At 36.6% G+C, this 21,905-nt stretch overlaps 1 protein-coding gene across 1 annotated transcript in view; it reads left to right on the top strand.

Annotated features, from left to right (window-relative positions):
* Nucleotides 1-10,008, top strand: part of LOC147871738 (uncharacterized) — a 37,008-nt gene extending 27,000 nt beyond the window's left edge. The window contains exon 5 of the mRNA XM_087360168.1: nt 4,627-10,008. Coding sequence (XP_087216294.1) covers nt 4,627-4,805 — 179 coding nt within the window. The 3' untranslated portion in view covers nt 4,806-10,008. The remainder of the gene's footprint in view (nt 1-4,626) is intronic.
* Nucleotides 10,009-21,905: the final 11,897 nt, after the last annotated feature.

Raw genomic sequence — 21,905 nt, 5'->3', positions numbered from 1 at the left:
TTTCTTGTGTGTGTTAACATGTATGTGTAGAATGTCTGCAGTTTGTTGTTACCCATGCCATCATAGTAGCATGGGTTCTGCCATATTGTATTTGATAGTAAACTGCAATTTTCAAGTACTAGTATGAATGTATGCATGTTCTTACACTTGCATAGTTTTATTACATTTAACATATTCTGTGGTATTGGAATATTTATATGTGAACTATTCCTGTTTTCGTTGTCATAGTCATTATCACCATTGTTATTAATTATCATTGTGAAACTGCCTGGGGATTCCCAACTCATTTACTTCCATGTGCAGAAGGTCTTAATGTGAAATCCATGTTCTGGTCTAATTTCAACCAAAATTAGAATGTACCGACAAATTTTGATAAAACTACCTAATATGAAATGTCATGAAAATCTGTTTATTGGTTTTTGAATTGTTACATGCAGAGTCAGACTGACAGAGTGGTGAAGCTGATACTAGTAGTTTTGAAATTTTCAGTAGTGAATGTACCTGAGAGTGGTGATTTAACAGATTTTTGTTCTCTTTTGAAGACCATATACCTTCTCTCATATGGACTGCTAATTTCACATTAGTCCATTTTACAATTTTGTTAAGAATGGGGTGTTGAGGATGATATTTGGGCCTAGGAAAGAAGAGGATGGGGCGTGGAGAAAACTGCAAAATGATGAACTTAAAAATTTCTACTTCTCCCCCAACATCGTCAGGGTGATTAAGTAAAGAAGAGTGAGATGGACAGGGCATGTGGCACACATGGATGGGGCAAAAGGTGTGTGCCAGGTATTGGTTGGGGAGCCTGAAGGGAAGAGACCACTGGGGAGACCTAGACATAGATGGGAGGATAATATCAAGCGTGATCTATGGGAGATATGAGTTGAAGGTGACTGGATTTGGTTGGCCCAGGACAGGGACCAGTGGAGGGCTTTGGTTGTTTTGGTGATGAACCTTTAGGTTCTGTTAGCCATCTAATTACTTAGTTATTTAATTTGTTTGTGTGTCAAACAAGTTCCAATATTCTTTTCCTTTTGGTGGAGCATTCTTTAATCATTTAACAGTGGCTGATAACACTGGCAAACCTCAAATTATATTTTGATGGGGAGTGTGTTTTGATTTGTTAGGCTGTTCTAATTCTCAACAAAAGTAATTCTTTCTAACAAAATTTCTGGTTCTTCATGATGCTTATCAAAACACTCTTTGTCCCCAATATTGCTGAGAGATACTGAATCCTTGTTGTGATTCAAATCTTCAGTTCCTGATTCACTGCTGGAAATGCCATATTTTATGATATTCAAAGTGTTGGTCTCTCAGACCAACAAACTTTCACAGAAACAGAGAGGAAATGGAAAAACACTAATACATATGCAACCACTCCTTACACTACTCGTCTATACTTGGCTGAAAGCTACTGAAGTGTTTGAAGGCCATACCATGTACAGTGATGGCACATCATTTCATAAAAATGTCATCTTGTAGTCTGATACTTTGTTTGAGAATTAAAAACTGTAGTTTTTGTTTAAAGTTGACTAATTCCTGTAAGCAGCCATTGTTCAGAGAGTAGATTTTTGTAATGGAATTCATAAATTGCTTTGTTTAAAAGAATAATATTATAACTACCCATATTCTTCGTGTCACTTTGCCACTGGTAAAGATTCTGATTTATTTTGAGTGCTGTTTTTAGAGTGTAAAAGTAAGTTGATATGAATTGCCTAAACCAGGTACTAATTTTATTGGTGGCATTAATTCGTTAGGTTAGAATAATTAACATAAATGACAAATTAATTTAGAGGAGGGGAAAAGAAACTGGTCTAGATGTAAATATAAATGCATATGTATGTATGCAACAAGTTTGAAACACATACATAATATAACTACAAGCAACTGATCATTTGAAAATATTTTGGAATATAACTGTCTCATAACAAAAGTAGAAAAAAAGTAGGTTAATAATGGAATTTAAAGAAGAATAAATCCAGGAAATGCATCTGTTCAGAATCTCTTATTATCTGACTTGCTTTCCAAAATACAGTGTGTCCATAAAATAATGTTGGGGTAACAGACAGTCATAGTTTTGGAACAAAGCATGATAGACATATGAAATAAACTTCAAAATAAAGAGAAACTCTCCAAGAATCTTACCTGTTCAGTAGTTTTCAATATGCGCTCCTTTAGTTGCCCTGCAGACATCAAGACGATATTCAAGATCTTGCCATACACGACCGAGAACATCCGGTGTGATAGATGAAACAGCTTCAGTGATCCGTTCTTTCAAATGGTCCAAATTTATTATTTGGACAGAGAACACTTGTTGCTTCACACAACTCCACAAATAAAAATCCATAGGGGGTAAGATCTGGAGAACGTGGAGGCCAGGCTGTCCACCCTCCTCGTCTGACCCATCGCAGAGGAAATTTTTGGTTAGGTAATCCCGCACGAATGTGGCAAAATGTGGAGGAGCTTCATCTAACTGGAGAATGAAATTCTCCAGTATTTGGGGCACTGCAATTCAGATGTTACATAAAATTTATCCACAGGACAAAATTAAATGATTTGAATTTGCTACAGACATTCTGGATAGGTTAGATCATGATGGGGAATTTTAGACAAGTTTATGTTCAGTGATGAGGCTATGTTTCATGTTTCGGGACAAGTCCATCGGCATAATGTTAGAATATGGGGTAATGAACCTCCATATGTCGTAGAACATCAACGTGATAGCCCAAAAGTTAATGTGTGGTGCGCAATTGGACGAGACGGAGTCATTGGCCCCTTCTTTTTTGCTGAACAAACTGTGACGGGAAAGAACTTCCTGGATATGTTAGAAGGGTATGCAGTGCCCCAAATACCGGAGAAGTTCATTCTCCAGTTAGATGGCGCTCCTCCACATTCGTGCGGGATTACCTAAACCAAACATTTCCTCAGCGATGGGTCGGACGAGGAGGGTGGACATCCCGGCCTCCACGTTCTCCAGATCTTACCCCTATGGATTTTTATTTCTGGAGTTATGTGAAGCAACAAGTGTTCTCTGTCCAAATAACAAATTTGGACCATTTGAAAGAACGGATCACTGAAGCTGTTTCATCTATCACACCGGATGTTCTCGGTTGTGTATGGCAAGATCTTGAGTATCGTCTTGATGTCTGCAGGGCAACTAAAGGAGCGCATATTGAAAACTACTGAACAGGTAAGATTCTTGGAGAGTTTCTCTTTATTTTGAAGTTTATTTCATATCTCTATCATGCTTTGTTCCAAAACTATGACTGTCTGTTACCCCACCATTATTTTATGGACACACTGTACAGGTCTATAAAATAATATTTCTCTCATATATGCATCTGAAAACTAGTCTCCTACTATGAGGGATGATGTTTATAAAGCAGGAGTAATGTTCAAGATCATTACATTGAAGGAAACAGGCTAGATTGTTGTGGTTGCAAAATCCAAGCACATGAACAGATATTGTATGAACAATGTTAAAATGTTCAGAAAAATAAAGAAAATATTTTAAAGATAAAATTAATGAGTTTGAAACAGAACAAAAGTATATCATGAAGAGGGTACCAGCAAACAAATATGGTCTTTAATTTGGTGGGACACATCAACTTCTGGTCTATGCTGATAATTTTAATTTATTGAGTGAGCATATAAATATCATAAAGAAAAACACTTGCTTTAGTAGATGATGGTAAGGATGTTGTAGAATAGATGAAATACGTCTTCTGTCTCTTCACCAGACTACTGGGAAAAATCATAGTATGAAGGTAACAAAAAAAAGTCCTTTGAAGATGTGGCAAATGTTGAATATTTGGGAAAGACAGTAACAACAAAATTGCATTCACAAAGATATGAAAGAAATATAAGAGGGTTTAAATTGTAATTGTAGTGATATGAGATTCAGTTATAGCAAGATGAATGTGTACTTATATTTTGTTAACCATAGTTCATGAGACATGGTTGTAAGGAAGCTATACTGTAGTGTAGGAATTACTGCAGTAAAATTCAGTAACCATCTTAAAGTTTCAGAAAGTAGTCCTTCCTGTCAGTATTCAGGTGTATTTAACTGCATAAATATGAGTTGTGTAAAATGTGATTAGACGTGATAATATTCTCTATGAAAGTTTGTATCATGTACAACCATATTCCTTTTACAGAGAAAGTATAACATTAAAATCTAGTCAAACAACATAGATGCAGAATCATTTAAAATTTACTGAACAAAAGTTTTGGTTGGCAGCAACATTTGATAAGAAAGTTATTTTTCTGGATAGGAAAGCTATACCTCAGCTGTCTACCATTTACATCTTCTGTATTTTAACAGTAACATGAATCATAAGAATTGTTTTATTATCAATCTGGGTTTTCTTCTTGCCCCCCCCCCCCCCACCACCAAGTCCTAAATTTAATGAAAAAACTTAAGTTTCCACTATTTTTAAGTAGGCTAGGAAAACATTAGTTCAGTAGGTGCATTCTGAACTGTGCAATAGTTTCAATATTTCATCATTGATACAAACCTGAATGTTTTTTTCATAATTTGTTGGATGTGATAATAGCTGTTACATCCAAGATATGTTTTATATTTGTGGGTTTTGTTCTGATGTCTAATGAACTTCTATCTGACAGGGACCACACATGCTACCTACATATGCAATGTACCCCGGCGACCCACGTGGGGGAGGATTGGCAGCACTACAGCAACAGCAGAGACTCATGGGATCACAGTTTCCACCACGACACCCACATATGGGATTCACTGTTCGCCCACCACATTACTTCCTGTGACAGGCTTTGATGATAAATGAGCATTACCGATTCTCTATGGTGCAAGAGGGATGGACATACTTTGCTTAGTAATACAGACTAACATGCCAAGATGACATCACTTTGTATCAACAACTACGCACCAAACTAGAGCTCATTTGTGAGTTACTGTACCTTATCTTTCATCACTGATTGTGTGTAGTAAGTTAAACTACACTTAAAATTAATATGATGGATGATTTTGTAGTTTACTTGGAAACATATGTTTGATTTTGGAGTCACTGTTTTGAAACTCCTAGCTATTAAAGGATACCAGTATTTGCAGATCCACTTTCCTCACCAAGAAGTGTTATCTCCTGCTTATGGAGTGTGTGTGTGTCTGCTTTTGAGAGAATTAAAGTCCTTATCTCTTAATTGAGAAACCCTGATATATTCAATGCAGGATTTAACATGAGGATTTTGTATACAAACTCATATTTTAAAATCTCAGACAAGGTAATAAAAGATAGGAACAAACTTTTTAACATTTATGTGGGATTTGTCATTGCTTTAAATTAAGAATGCATATTTATTTGAAAGAAATAACTTACATTTTGGATTTCACATCTCATTTAAGTTTTAAAGAGAATATTAAAGTAAGTAAGACATAAATTGCGATTTCTGTGTTGCTAGGGGCAAAAAGCTAACAGTTTATTCCATAGGTGAGTGGAAATTATACAGCCTACCTCAGATTGATACCTAGGTGTTATCTTTGCAAGTACTTGCATATCCAGGTTCATTCCTGAATGTGGAATGGCTATGTTCTTTTACTCTTGCCAATCTAATATTCCCTTCAGTATGGTTTCCTAAAATTCCAAACTGTAAATGTACCCATCTTCAAAATGCATATGTGGTTTCAAACTTAACCTAAGATATGTGATGCTGATTCACTAAATTCAGTCATTATGGTCTGACTGCTTCATAATATGTTTTATGTATGCAGTATGTGGCTGGAAATTGAAAGGTTGATTTTTTATGGCCTGATAAACACATCTTAACTTTCTTGCAGTGGTTTATAAGTGGACGATACATTTGTTCCAGCGCATAGGTTATGTGTGTAGGTGTGTAGGTGTGCAAGTGCTTGTTCTTCCATATTGCACTGTTTAACATTTTTATAGTGCATCGTGTAATATATAGTATATGGGCCCTTATATGTTTTCATCTCTGTTTTCATATATATGGTTGTCTTGCATAATACATATTGTTTAAAAAGTAATTTAATATTGGCATTAATGCCTTGACATCTTATACACTCAATACTCTACCTAGACTTGGTGACTTTTTTTTGTACATTACACAAAGATTCTGCAACGAATTAATATTTTTTATTGATATTATAGTGGTATGTAAATGATAGCGGTAAGCCGTATAAATGTATGAAATGTATAGTATACTTTTATGCTAAATGTTCTTGCCTTTATGAAGAAACCCATATCTGGCTAAAAATTTAAGGAGGCAGCTCAGTTATCAGGATATTCAATCAGTTCAGTCAATATCACAATAAAAATTTGGCACTGAATCTTAGTTCACATTGAAAATAAGTTACTCATGTGGTTTTAACCTTCATAATTAATTAGATATACAGTAAAAAGAATTACAACAAGTGCTAATATCATTTAGATTGATCATACATATTCATGGCATTTTTATCTTTGGGGACAACACAAAAAATATTATCTTTAATTCTGTTTAATTTGACAGTACAGATTGAAATATGAAGGTCTTTATTGTATGTCCGTTAGGTGGGAAGGTAGAGGACACTTTTCAGAGATGTACTGATAAAGTATCAAAATATTTTTGGACTTTTAGGTAAGTTGTCTGTTTAACCAAGATTTTAGGCTCATATCCAAAAAAATAACCTTTTCCAAATGGAATCATTGGTAATGATTCAGTGTAAGTAAGGTTTATGTAACTGATGGTATTTGCAGCAGTGACTGAACTTGCTCATGTATTTCAATTTCCTCAGTTTAACAGATGAAGCCAACTGGAGAACAGATTTCAATATATTTATAAGATGTGCACAGTTTCACTTCTTTATGATAACATTCCTGTGTAAGAGTAGTGCATTGTTGTTACTGTGCCATACAACACTACTTTTCACATATGTTATGTAGTATGATTTTAAATTACAATCATTGTTCCTGTGCAGTGGAATTTTCACATAACTTTAGTGTTGCTAATTGCAGGTAATAAAATATTGGTAATTATTTTACATATCATTCTATTGCACTGTACTGAGATTTTGTCTCAGATGGCATTTCTGAATACTGAACCTGTTTGCAGATCAGACTGAAATTAGTATTGTGACAGATCTGTAATGATTATTAATATAGAACAGCAACTATTCAAGATATGGAAAATAGCATTTGTTAAATAAAAATAAAAATGCAGAACCAGGCCAAGTAAATTATAAATAAGGTGGTAATCAAATCCATTTTTTCTGATTTAACGTACTTCCTACTTCTTTGTGGAATCTGCAGCACATTATTATTTAGAAATCCTTGTTAGGGTTAATATTGTCTGGACCCTTTGTAGTCATTCTTTGTATGAAATTTTTCCATAACTGTATTCTTCAAGTTTGTAGCATTTTGTATTTGATAACTCGGTATCAACATGTGAAATTGCAATAACAAATATTGTTAAATGTTTACACATGGAACTGTAATACAGATGTTTTCATATGAATAATATTGATTCTTTCAGTGCAGAGAGATGTGGAATGTTACTAGAACTGTGTCCCTGTTTATTGTTACATAGAATTCCTACAATATTTAGAAGATGAGATAGGATTTTATTTGCATTTGTCAGACTTGGAAGTGTCTACCAAATTAGTGCTTGAATTGAGTGTAAAGAGGGTTTGCGCTAGAAAATGTAGTGACAATACAGTATACTTTAGTCCTGCAGAACTGCTTGGATTTTAAGTGTCATTTCGTTTGAAGTTATTTTGGTATGACCAAAATCAGTTATGTTGGTCATACAAAATCAGGTTTTCAAAAATTTTGTTTTTATTTATTGCGTTGGTTAATGTTTTATAAAGAATATGGATTTTTGTCAGTATATTCTTTCCCCATTCACTATGCACTCAGTTGTCAAAAAAGTCTTGCAAGGTATTTCCGTATTTATTTTCTAAACTTGAAGGATTTAAAATAGATAAACACTTTAGGTGATATGTATGCTGTGAACCAATTATTACTTATGAAAATTTTGAATTCAATGCTTGAGTTATTCTTTATACAAAATACTGTACAATAAAGTCTTATCCAATAACTAAAATTGCTGCTTTAGTTGAAACACACAATATATGTCCAGGAAGATATACTTTTGTATGCATGTAATGCATATCATTCAGAATTCATGTACAGTAGAAACATGTAATGAGAAAGGAACAAGAAGACCCTTGGTGCATAGATTTGTAGTGAGTTATGCCCCGGAAAATGGCAGTCAACTTATGTGTTGCACTCATGGTATCAGTGGCAGGAGGGGAGGGCATTCAAAGTGCTCTTCACTATTAATTTCTGTATGTTACTGACAATTTGAGCACCACAGTGAAAATCAGGAACACATACTTGTTTAATTTAAATATCATAATTTTTATACCCCACATTTGGAATTAATGTGATGTTTATGTTGTAAACTTTGATTCTGTTTGTGATGAAATGTATCTACCTTTAGTGACCAATCAGATTACTGTAACAATACGTTAGAACAACACAGTTAGAGATGTAACAGAATACAGATTTGACATGGGGGTTGAGTACTTTGTAGGAGCATGGTGCTAATACGTGAAGTGATGGGCTACAGACTAAACAGTACGTTCACTTGTGGTAGGGCCATTGTGGTTTTTGTTTTCATCAGCACATCCTCATTGTGATTACTTTTGCAAGAATTGAAATGTTAGGTTCCAGGTTTATGAACAACTTCGTGGATCATAAATTGATGATGTTTAGGCAAGTGATTCTTGCACTACCAGCTATTTCACCTATTTCAGTCTGAAATAACCAGATTTAAGATGATCCCAACCTTAGTATTGTTTTGCATACCCTGAATATCTTTGTTTCTGAATATGTTTTACCTATCCAGAGACTGAAGATACTTATTTACTTTGGAACATTCATATGAAAATATTACTTTATCCTTCAAGAGCCACAAAGGACATGAATGTCCCATACAAGTTTTGTTGTTGACTGAAAAGAACTATATAGTCCTGCTAAGTCATTATGTTATTAAAACGTTTATTTACTCAAACAAACAGCATTTTGTGTGTGTAAAATGTTTGTAAGGCATTATAGATTGTCAGAGATTCATTTATAATTGAACCATCCATGTTAAGGAATGGTTTTTCTTACTAACTCTCCTGCTGAAATTTGGATATTTAAGATAGTTCTTTCCAAGAAGCTGTTCCTTCTTTGTTGTCCCACAAAATGTCAAAATCAGATAAAAATATCTAAAGACTTATCAAAGATACCCCTGTTTATATCATCACCCCCTTTCATAAAATCCACACTCCCTTTTCCTTGTTATTTATATATCAACATATTAGTGCCCTGTAGGGGTACCAGTGGCATGACTTTTTGTATATACTCAAAGGAATTAAGTTTATTCTCCTGCTACATTTAAAATATTCATGAGCTTAGGAAACTGTCTTTTTTTTGGAAAAATATTCGTCTTTCTGAGAAGTTGCGTATGTTATGAGAAAAGGTTGTGTCACATTGCTAAAGTACAGAGCATTCTGTACTTTATTGCTCTTTCCAGACAGGCGACATGACACCTAACTTCATTTCTTCTTAATACACTTCAATCAAATCACTCCTCACCCCTGTCTATTTTTCACCCTGTTTAAATTTGAATACCTTTCCTTGAAGATACTGTGGTGTTTGCGTTCAATAATATGTTTTGCAGGACCACAACTACGTGTTTTACTGCTATGTATATTGTTACATAAATCAAGAGAGGGTGATAAATTATCCATAAAAAATGTATGTGAACCCTTCTAGTACATCTGTCACTGTTTCTATTCACATTGTCATTGTCAACTCTCATGTCATAATTCCATGTGTAGTTTTCATTGTTGACTTTCAGGTCATAAATTATCCATTTGTGTTACACAGTTTCATAGATCTGTCTCCCAAACTGTTTATTGTTCCTTCGAAATGTATTATCTAAATACTCTGTTATTAAATGACCTTGACCCCTGCTAAAAGTTCAGCCAGGTGTTATATTTACCATGCTTATCACTGACATTATTATCATCATCATTTTCCCCAGCTTGTCATCATTTTCATCTTGTGTTATAATGCTAATTTATTCAGTTAATTGGAGAAATCTCAGTTTCAAGAAAATCCGCATTAGGATTTGAGGTTTTCATGGCTGTGAGTCTGAAGATTGCTATCTTCGGGGTTGTTGCACTGTGTAGTTTCATCACCCTAATGATGGAGGTGGCAAGGACCTCTGAAATGTTGGTAAACTTCTGCGAGACTACATGGTGCAATAACCCACAAGACAGCCATCTTAAGAAAATTCGTCTTCTGTAAGAAGTCCTAGAAAGCTGTTATAGTGTGGGCCATTATGCACAAGTGTATTTTCTGTATAGTGACATCAGCGAATTTGAAAGGACTGTGGAGGAAGTGGTAATGGTTTCTTTCAAGGTATTACCCACTTATTCACCTGGAGTACTGAGGGAAACCACAAACATCCTCGGTCAGTATAGTCTGTACCATGGTCGAGATTCAGACTGGGTACCATCTGTGTACAAGTCAAAATTGTTACCACGTGCTTGGCTCAATATTAGAACGTTTTATTTATTTCTTTTTATAGTTTATTTGTTCTGTGAGTAATTGACACAAATAGAACTAGATCTTTCTTTCTTGTGATGTATATTTTGTCCCATTGGTGTCTCTGTATAGGAGGTGACAGAGTACCATGTTCTGATGGTCTTTCCCTCTGAATCATTTCTCTAAAGTTCTCAGAGCCAAAGTGACACAAACACACAAAGTTTATGTAATTCTAAAGCTGTGGTACAGTTTGTTAAGAAATATCTGTCACTCCAAATCATCTGTTTTAAAACATTTCAAAGAATATAAAGAAGGGGAACAAAATTGAAGAGGCCTGTTCACTAAGCTGCTGGTCTGATTGTTTTAAAGCTTGGTATGGGGAAAGTTGATTTGATGATTCTAGGTTAAAAATTTCTTTTAATATATTAACTTATTTTATGATTTTCTGCTCTTTAAAGCATTTAAATCCCAATTTACTCTGGTTGTGAGGTTGTGTTAGGAAATTTAAATTTTCATATATTAAAGGTTAAACTTAATGCAGTCATAACAAATGTGTGATTTATAACTGCTGATTTAGACTGATTCTACTTTATTACAATATGATGATGGTACTTAAAACCTTTGTGGGACATAAATTTTATTCATTTTGAAACAGTATGATTTTTTTTCTAGTTTTGACAATGATGAAAGTTTAAGTATATCTTAATGTGTAAATATGTAAAAACACCTAGACATACATAATACTGAAGATTTCTGTCTTCTGGGTTATTGCGCTGTGTAGTCTGGTCGATGTTAACCAACGTTTCAGAGGTCATACTGCCTCCGTCATCAGGGCGATGACGGAGGCAGTATGACCTCTGAAACGTTGGTTAACATCGACCAGACTACACAGCGCAACAACCCAGAAGACAAAAATCTTCATACTCATCGCTGTGAGAACCTCAAGTCTTACATACATAATACTCTTTACTATTTCTCTAGCTCATAACAGATAATGAGCTGTAACTAAAGGAATAATGAAACCCTGTTTTTTCTCTCTCTTTTAATCATGAGACTGAATTGTCATTGGTGTTCGCTGATAACACTTCATTGTTCATTTGTAGTCCATAGTAGTAAGGACCGTGTTAATTAATGTGTAGGTTTTCGCCATCTTTATTTGTTTTCTAGCTTTTAGATTTTTAGATGCATTTACATCCAAAAGTTGCAAAAATGTGCCTGTTAGCTTTGCTGTCTGTCTGTCTGCCTGCATGTGACAAGCCAAGAACCACTGAATGAGTTTTCATCATGCTTGATATTTGAGAATTTTATTAAAATCTGTTGACATGTTGTTATGCTTAAATCGGATAACAGTGGGTAGTTCATATAAAGATCTACCTACATGCATTTCTGTACAAGAAAGTGACTGGCTGGGGAAATCCTGAACCAGCCAGGTGCTTATGTGACCATGTGGGAGAATCAGTATGATGATGTCATCATGTTTACATGCTAGTACCCATGTAACCAGATGGAGCATCCCCAACTTTGATGTCACTGGCACCATTTGCAAAGGTCAGATATCAAATCCTGCAAAAAGCCAGAATTATTATGCTCTGCATATAATTCCTGATTTGTTTTCACAAAAGGATTCCCTGATGAATGTATGAATATACTTACATGGTGATTCCTTGTGTTTCTTCTCATAAAGCAGACTCAGTTTGAGACACGTCCTGCTGAAATGTGGTGTATGGTGAAGCTGAAATTGGGGCAGGTTTTCTCAGAGTTTTTTTATTTCCCCTGCTGTTAATTCCATTATTCCTATTTATATTCAGTCCTTGTTAAAATGTTATTGCCATCAATTACATCATTAGTTAATACAGCATAGATAAGTAATGCACACATTAACTCTGTTTATCTTTTCTAGGGCTTGTTAAACCCCAATGATCTGTTTAAAATCATTTAGAAGTTTGATTTTTTTGTGCATGAATGGCTGCAGAGTTTCATGTGAACCTTGAGATTTCAGGATTTCATAGCAATGAGTTTGAAGATGAATGAATGTCTTGTGAGATGTTGCACCATATAGTCTTGTAGATACTGACTGACATTTCAGAGGTGCTTACTGCCTCCATCATCAGGTCATGAAGATGGTGGCACTAAGCGCCTTTGAAATGTCGGACAGTTTGTACAAGACTACACAATGGAACAACATGCCAGAAAACAGTCACCTTCATATGAATCATGTGGAAGATTTAAACATCAAAACACTCCTAAATATCAGTTTTTAATATCCACAAACATTCATGCAATCATAACAGCTTGTTCTTATACTTCAAAACACTTGGAGGATATTTACCTGAAAATTCTATAGTATGATTAAGAAATTCAAAATTTGGGAAATTCAATTATGAAAATAAAATGTTAACAATGTACTAAGTCCTAAAATTGTCTTCAATTTAAGTATATATTTTTTGATTAATTAAGTTTTGTCAAGTGCATGGGCTACTTACTATCAGTTGGCAGCATGATTATGAATGATGAATTTAGGACATGTGAGGAAGTGGCTGTGGCCTATTTAAGGTATTTCTGCATTTACCTGGGTAGTATGAGGAGAACTAATAGAGAAAAACAATCTGCAGGATAACCAGTCCCTAAGTTATGTTTCAGTTCCAGGACCTCCAGAATACTAGGCAAGCGGGCTGACTTACATGTACATTGTGATATTCAGCTTGTATGTACTTTAATATTAATATTAAAGATATAAACAGGCACTGAATTAGCGGATTTAAAAAGTAGAATCTTTCTGATACTGAGTTTGTAACCACACATATATTACAGTTCTTAATGTAAAAAGCTATTTAGTTCATTATGCATATTAGGTATTATATTTAGCTTTATTAATACAATAAATAATGGAAAGTAACAGTTCAGTTTCATACAAATAGTACTGTATACATTTTTTTGAGTGTAGCTAGATAAATATCCATGCCTTGAATAAAAGCCTGAAGTGTGTCCCTCCAGTTTGTATTGAAGCAAATGTAACATGTTCAAAATTATGCTATTTGTGACATATCATTGTGTTTTACTACTAAGGTATTGTATTATTTTGAAATACTGGAGTATCACATTGTATATGGCAAAATAGAGTGTTGGGTTTCATAGGTAATGATACCTTTTGTTAAAAGTGATCAGTGGATACATGATTAGCAACTTGGTTAATCCAAGCATATATTAAATAACATTCCATTGCAGTTTCTCTTATATATACAGTTTTTTAGGTTATGGAGTTGGGTGAATAAACTCTTTTTGTTTCACTGTTGCAGGTCTTGATTTTCTGTTGTTTGTAAGAGATATCATAACCGTCACTTCTCACAGCCTTCTCTTCAGTATTCCTTTAATCTCTATTGTTGTGTGTATCTTTTGCCAAATATCATAGTCAAGTGGCTAGCATTCTTGCTTCCTATTTGGGAGGTCCCAGGCTCAAATATGAGTCCAGAGACTGGCTGTCTCGACTGACGCTTTTGTGCTCTTCTTTGCTCCCTTCAGGAAAATGTCAGGTTACAACCTTAAATTAAGTGATCACCTCTTTTTTCCACATTTCTTCAAATTCATTCAATTGTCACCCTATAATTTGGCACTTTAATCTGAGATGTTGGCATTACTGTTAAACCACAAATAAGTAAATAAAATGCTGTGGATCTCCAGAATAGTAATGTAATATATCAATATCCTCCTCTCCCTGGTGACTGCACTTAATTCTTGACTCTCCCACTAAGTCATCTTGATTTTATTTCCATATCTAAAATGTCCAAATTGTGTCTCTGTCATCTTTAAAGGTTTTACTCCAGTATTTTATCTTGAAATCTCATATAGCACTCTTCATGGTTCATATCATGTTTGAGCTGCATATGTTAGAGTTGGTATGTATTGTTGGCTTCTATAAGTGTTTTTCCTTTTTTTGGTATACTGTGTCTCCATAATATTTGAGTGTATTGCTTATTTCTCAAGTTATTCCCACTGTACCATGTTGTATTTTACCTGTATCAGATAATGTAGCATTAGACCAAGGTTTTGTCAGATGCTTGCATGTGCCAATCTCCTGTCATGTGCATGAAGAACATCATGCACGTACAGGATAGTATTTATTATTACAAAATTATCGTGTTTGTATTAGTAGCTTTGCCATTAATCTTCAGTGGAATAATAATTAGGAAGATTATAACTATAACTATAACTGATTTTAAGCATTGTCAGTGATTCATTGTTAATACTGATCCTGCTTTCGGGTGCTGGCACCATGTGGATGTGGGCTGTTGCTGATGTTTCAGATGAACATGCTCCCGCCACCTTCGGGTGAAAGTATGTAGAATGGGAACAGTTGGATGATATATAGACACAAGTGTTGTCCCTCTAGACTCATGGGAGAGGGTAGGAACCATGTGGCAGCCTCAGGACAATAGGATCAGTGAATTGTGAATGGGTAGAAACAGCTCTTTTATGGTCTCATCAGGTGTGCTCTCTTAATTTAGGGCAACAGCATGGGATGTGGTGAAGGTGAGACCCTATGTGATCAAGGATTGGTGAGAATGGTAGAAATAGGGAGGGGATAGTGAGTCTTAGAAGAAAGATCTGTACAGTTGTCAGAAAGGCTAGTGTGATCTAATCAGATTTGCAGGAGAGGGAATAGCCGGTGCCTGGTTCAAGCTGATGTGATCAGCACACCATGAATGGATAGGAATAGCACTTTTCAGGGCCCCATAGAGTAGGTTCAGATTCCTAACTTTATAATGTGACAAAAATATAAACATGTGGAGCCATGACTGTTGAACTAGAGGCACAAATGAAACAATATTAAGTAATTCAACTGTTTGTATGAAGTCACTATAGTGGGGTAGTATGATGTCCTCTTGAATCTTATCCTGCCACAGTGAAACGATTCTGTTTCAGTGGTCAGAATATCTGTTAGGTTTTGTTTGCACATGTTTTGTACTTAATTTCAGTTTTCATTTAATTGTCTGGATCAGTCATGCCACCAAATTCTCTTACCATTTTTACTCGGTGTAATTCATTTTAACATTTGGGCTTTACTGAGCTGTGTGTATAAACAGTGCAAAAAAATTACCACCTTGGTTAGAAGATGAATGTGTATATCCACCTTAATTCAGAGCCATGTGATAGAAATTACCATCTCAAAATGGCAATATTATTTAGGCTGATATCTTGAGGTGTTTGTGTTTGGATTTGGTGTCATGTTGGAGTGGAACTTACTAAAAATTTGTACTGCATGGAATAGTTTCCTGCTAAATTCAAGACTGATATGTATGGCAACTAGAACGTCATTAAGAATACTGTGCTTCAATTTATCTTGTACACAATGAATGATTCTTTATTTTTATTTTGTGTTACATCAGAAAACTTTTATTATTATTATTATTATTCCACAAAATGTGCTTTTTTCCCCCCAGTTAAAGGTACTTTGGAAATTTGTTTGTAGTGGCATTTTCCCTGAAGGTAATTTCTATTTTATTAATGTTACAGGCTTCAAGTATCACTACTGAATAGTTTTAATATGAAAGAAGACAGCTAAATTGTTTGTTTTTATGATGTGTGTGTATATCTATTGTCAGTGTTCTTTACGTATGTACATCAGTGACAAAATGGCTGTTACATTATAAATAGTATGTAGTTTTCTCATACATTATTTTATATGAGAGTGACATGTGACATACTGGTTGTTAGCAATACTATCTATATACTATAGGCAATACAATGGAAAAATAATTAGCAGTTAGACATGTTTGCATTCAGCAGCTGTATTGTGAAATATATGACTTTCGTACCATGTTTCGTTTTTAATTACTTGTAACATGAAAGAAATTATGTAGAAGGATGCTCTTTAGTTATTTATTGTCTACTTGATATTTAATTTTTCATACACATGAGACAAGTTTTAATATGTTCCAAAATAAAGTTAATAGTCGTGTTTTGTCTTACGTATAAATGTGATTTATCAAATAATGTGAGAAGGAAAACAAATTTTGCTTTCTCATATCAGAAATTCTGTTGATCTCTTGTGACTGAAATAGAGAAGGAAAGAGAACAATTCTCTGTGATGTTAGTAGAGTGATGGTTCAGTATATGAATTGTATTATAACAGGAGTGATACTGTCTGGGACCTGAACTAAGTGTGTGATTTTATGTGTGGAACCTGTTTCATTATTTGTATTTAATGTGTTTTACAATACTGTCCTCTGTTATGCTATGTAATACAATAAGGTGCTGTTTATAGTAAATACGTAACATGTATGCAATCTTTTTTGACCCGAGTGACTGTCTCTGGCTGACGTGTATGCCTGAACCGATCTCCGCCAGAAGCGTTCCTTGCAACGCCGGCGCGTAAGGAACGTGGTCCATGACCGGGTATCCTAGAGGCTGTGGACAGCAGATTCCCTGTGCGTCATTGACATGGTATGTCAGGGACAGGCCACGAAAGGAAACGTGTCTGGCAGATATCGGGAGGGGATGATTTTGAAGGGAATTTTCAAAAAATCGAAAAATGCTGCAAATCTTCCAAATGGCGCACAAAACTAAAAAAAGGTGAAAAATTATCAAAAAAATTATTTTTTAAAATTCTTCAAAATCGTTTGGTTCTGTGCGCGTTTCAGACGTTCTGCAGCACTTTTTGATTTTTCGAAAATTTTCAAAAATTTTCAAAATTCGCCTCACCCGAAACTCACTAGAACATCTTCCTGCTAGAATTCGTCTCAACCACAGCAAGTCTCTGCATGACTCGTTGACAGCCTCACCAACTCTCTGCTTTACTCAGTCTCTTTGTGACTAAGTCTCAGTCGGACGCGTTCTCCGAGTCACACTCTCTCGAGGACGTCTATGCCTAAACCGATCTCCGCCGGAAGCGTTCCTTGCAATGACGTCGCGTAAGGAACGTGTCAAAGAGAGACCGGGTGGCCTAGATTCTGTGCAAAGCAGAGTCCCTGTGCGGCATTGAGATGGTATGTCAGAGAAAGGCCACGAAAGAAAACGTGTCTGGCAGGTATCGGGAGGGGATGATTTTGAAGAAATTTTAAAAAAAATTTAAAAAATCAAAAAATGCTGCAAATCTTTCAAATGGCGCACAAAATTAAAAAATTGAAAAATTATCAAAAAAGATATTTTTTAAAATTTCTTAAACATTTTTACTTTTGTGCGCGTTTTAGACGTTTTCCACCATTTTTTGATTTTTCGAAGATTTTCAAAAATTTTCAAAAATCGCCTCACCCGAAACTCACTAGAACATCTTCCTGCTAGAATTCGTCTCAACCACAGCAAGTCTCTGCATGACTCGTTGACAGCCTCACCAACTCTCTGCCTTACTCAGTCTCTTTGTCACTACGTCTCAGTCGGACGCGTTCTCTGCCTCACACTGTCTCTGACGTCTATGCCTGAAACGATCTCCGCCGGAAGCGTTCCTTGCAACGACGGCGCGTAAGGAACGTGGTCAAAGAGAGACCGGGTGGCCTTAGAGGCTGTGCACAGCAGAGTCCCTGTGCGTCATAGAGATGGCATGTCAGAGACAGGCCACGAAAGAAAACGTGTCTGGCAGGTATCGGGAGGGGATCATTTTGAAGGAAATTTTCAAAATTTTAAAAAAATCGAAAAATGCTGCAAATCTTTCAAATGGCGCACAAAACCAAAAAATCTGAAAAATTATCAAAAAAAATATTTTTTAAAATTTTTCAAAAATTTTTGGTTCTGTGCGCGTTTCAGACGTTTTCCAGCACTTTTTGATTTTTCGAAAATTTTCAAAAATTTTCAAAATTCGCCTCACTCGAAACTCACTAGAACATCTTCCTGCTAGAATTCCTCTCAACCACAGCAAGTCTCTGCATGACTAATTGACAGCCTCACCTGCTCTCTGCCTTACTCAGTCTCTTTTTCACTACGTCTCAGTCGGACGCGTTCTCCGCCTCACACTCTCTCGAGGACGTCTATGCCTAAACCGATCTCCGCCGGAAGCGTTCCTTGCAACGACGTCGCGTAAGGAACGTGTCAAAGAGATACCGGGTGGCCTAGAGTGTGTGCACAGCAGAGTCCCTGTGCGTCTTTGAGATGGTATGTCAGAGAAAGGCCACGAAAGAAAACTTGTCTGGCAGGTATCGGGAGGGGGATGATTTTGAAGGAAATTTTCAAAATTTTCAAAAAATCGAAAAATGCTGCAAATATTTCAAATGGCGCACAAAACTAAAAAAAAATTGAAAAATTATCAAAAAAATTATTTTTTAAAATTTCTCAAACATTTTTGGTTTTGTGAGCGTTTCAGACGTTTTCCAGCATTTTTTATTTTTCGAAAAATTTCAAAAATTTTCAAAATTCGCCTCACCCGAAACTCACTAGAACATCTACCTGCTAGAATTCGTCTCAACCACAGCAATCTCTGCATGACTCGTTGACAGCCTCAACAGCTCTCTGCCTTACTCAGTGTCTTTGTCACTACGTCTCAGTCGGACGCGTTCTCTGCCTCACACTGTCTCTGGCTGACGTCTATGCCTGAACCGATCTCCGCCAGAAGCGTTCCTTGCAACGACGTCGCGTAAGGAACGTGTCAAAGAGAGACCGGGTGGCCTAGAGGCTGTGCACAGCAGAGTCCCTGTGCGTCATTGAGATGGTATGTCAGAGAAAGGCCACAAAAGAAAACGTGTCTGGCAGGTATCGGGAGGGGATGATTTTGAAGGAAATTTTAAAAAAATCGAAAAATGCTGCAAATCTTTCAAATGGCGCACAAAACTAAAAAAATTTGAAAAATTATTTTTTAAAATTTTTCAAAAAAATTTAGTTTTTTGCGAGTTTTATACGTTTTCAAGCATTTTTTGATTTTGCGAAAATTTTCAAAAATTTTCAAATTTCGCCTCACCCGAAACTCACTAGAACATCTTCCTGCTAAAATTCGTCTCAACCACAGCAAGTCTCTGCATGACTCGTTGACAGCCTCACCAACTCCCTGCCTTAGTCTCTTTGTCACTACGTCTCAGTCGGACGCGTTCTCTGCCTCACACTGTCTCTGACGTCTATTCCTGAACCGATCTCCGCCAGAAGCGTTCCGTGCAACGCCGGAGCGTAAGGAACGTGGTCAAAGAGAGACCGGGTGGCCTAGTGGCTGTGCACAGCAGAGTCCCTGTGCGTCATTGAGATGGTATGTCAGAGAAAGTTCACGAAAGAAAACGTGTTTTTCAGGTATCGGGAGGGGATGATTTTGAAGAAAATTTTCAAAAAATCGAAAAATGCTGCAAATCTTTCAAATGGCGCACAAAACAAAAAAGTTTGAAAAATTATCAAAAAAAATATTTTTTAACATTTTTGAAAAAGTTTTGGATTTGTGCGCGTTTCAGACGTTTTCCAGCATTTTTTGATTTTTGGAAATTTTCAAAATTCGCCTCACCCGAAACTCACTAGAACATCTACCTGCTAGAATTCGTCTAAACCACAGCAATCTCTGCATGACTCGTTGACAGCCTCACCAACTCCCTGCCTTAGTCTCTTTGTCACTACGTCTCAGTCGGACGCTTTCTCTGCCTCACACTGTCTCTGGCTGACGTCTATGCCTAAACCGATCTCCGCCGGAATCGTTCCTTTCAACGCCGGCGCGTAAGGAACGTGGTCAAAGAGAGACCGGGTGGCCTAGTGGCTGTGCACAGCAGTGTCCCTGTGCGTCATTGAGATGGTATGTCAGATAGAGGCCACGAAAGAAAACGTGTCTGGCAGGTATCGGGAGGGGATGATTTTGAAGGAAATTTTCAAAATTTTCAAAAAATCGAAAAATGCTGCAAATCTTTCAAATGGCGCACAAAACTAAAAAAAAAATGAAAAATTAACAAAAAAAATTTTGATAATTTTTTGAAAATTTTTGGTTGTGTGCGCGTTTCAGACGTTTTCCATCATTTTTTGATTTTTCGAAAATTTTCAAAAATCTTCAAAATTCGCCTCACCAGAAACTCACTAGAACATCTTCCTGCTAGAATTCGTCTCAACCACAGCAAGTCTCTGCATGACTCGTTAACAGCCTCAATAACTCTCTGCCTTACTCACTCTCTTTGTCACTACGTCTCAGTCGGACGCGTTCTCTGCCTCACACTGTCTCTCGCGGACGTCTATGCCTGAACCGATCCCCGGAAGCGTTCCTTGCAACGACGACGCGTAAGGAACGTGTCAAAGAGAGACCGGGTGGCCTAGAGGCTGTGCACATCAGAGTCCCTATGCGTCATTGAGATGGTATGTCAGAGACAGGCTAGAAAAGAAAACGTGTCTGGCAGGTACCTGTGGGGATAATTTTGAAGGAAATTTTCAAATTTTTCAAAAAATTGAAAAATGCTTGAAATCTTTCAAATGGCGCACAAAACTAAAAATTAAATAATTATCAAACAAAATTGAAACTTTTTCAAAAAATTTTGGTTTTGTGCGCGGTTTAGACATTTGCAGGATTTTTTTATTTTTCGAAAAGTTTGAAAAATTTTCAGAATTTGCCTCACTTGAACCTCAATTGAAAATCTTCCTGCTAGAATTCGTCTCCACCACAGCAAGTCTCTGCATGACTCGTTGACAGCCTCACCAGCTCTCTGCCTTACTCAGTCTCTTTGTCACTATGTCTCAGTCGGACGCGTTCTCTGCCTCACACTGTCTCTGGCTGACGTCTATGCCTGAACCGGTATCCGCCGGAAGCGTTCCTTGCAACGACGACGCGTAAGAAAGACGGTCAAAGAGAGATCGGATGGCTTAGACACTGTGCACAGCAGATCCTTGTGCGTCAGTAAGATAGTACCACAGCAGGTCTCTGCATGACTCGTTGACAGTCTCATTAGCTCTCTGCCTTACTCAGTGTCTTTGTCACTACGTCTAAGTAGGACGCGTTCTCTGCCTTATACTGTCTCTGACGTCTATGCCTGAACCGATCTCCGCCAGAAGCGTTCCTTGCAACGACGGCGCGTAAGGAACGTGGTCAAAGAGAGACTGGATGGTCTATAGACTGTGTACAGCGGAGTCCCTGTCCGTCAGTGAGAGGGTACGTCAGATACAGACCCCGTCAGACACCGGGTCTGGCAGGAATCGGGTGGGGAGCATTTGGTTATTGCTTGTTGTACATTATCAAAGCTTATAGTAAATTTATCTTCCTAATTGTACTTTATTCGGATGTGTTCGTGAGCTCACCGTCTCAGTGGAGGTTTACTGTCCACCATTTTGGAAATAATTCCCTTTGTCTACCGCTCATACTCTCAACAATCACTCATATGAGATTTTTCCTGATACTGTGTGGTCGCTCACCCCATGTTGACTGGAACCTCCGTCTCTTTAGAGCTGGTACGGTTTGTA

This window comes from Zootermopsis nevadensis, unplaced genomic scaffold (genome assembly GCF_977971745.1).
Source record: "Zootermopsis nevadensis isolate Lab colony 2312 unplaced genomic scaffold, Znev_1.0 Znev_ptg000040l, whole genome shotgun sequence".
NCBI lineage: Eukaryota > Metazoa > Arthropoda > Insecta > Blattodea > Termopsidae > Zootermopsis > Zootermopsis nevadensis.
The sequence above is the reverse complement of the archived record's forward strand: the minus strand, read 5'-3'. Positions and strand labels throughout refer to the sequence as shown.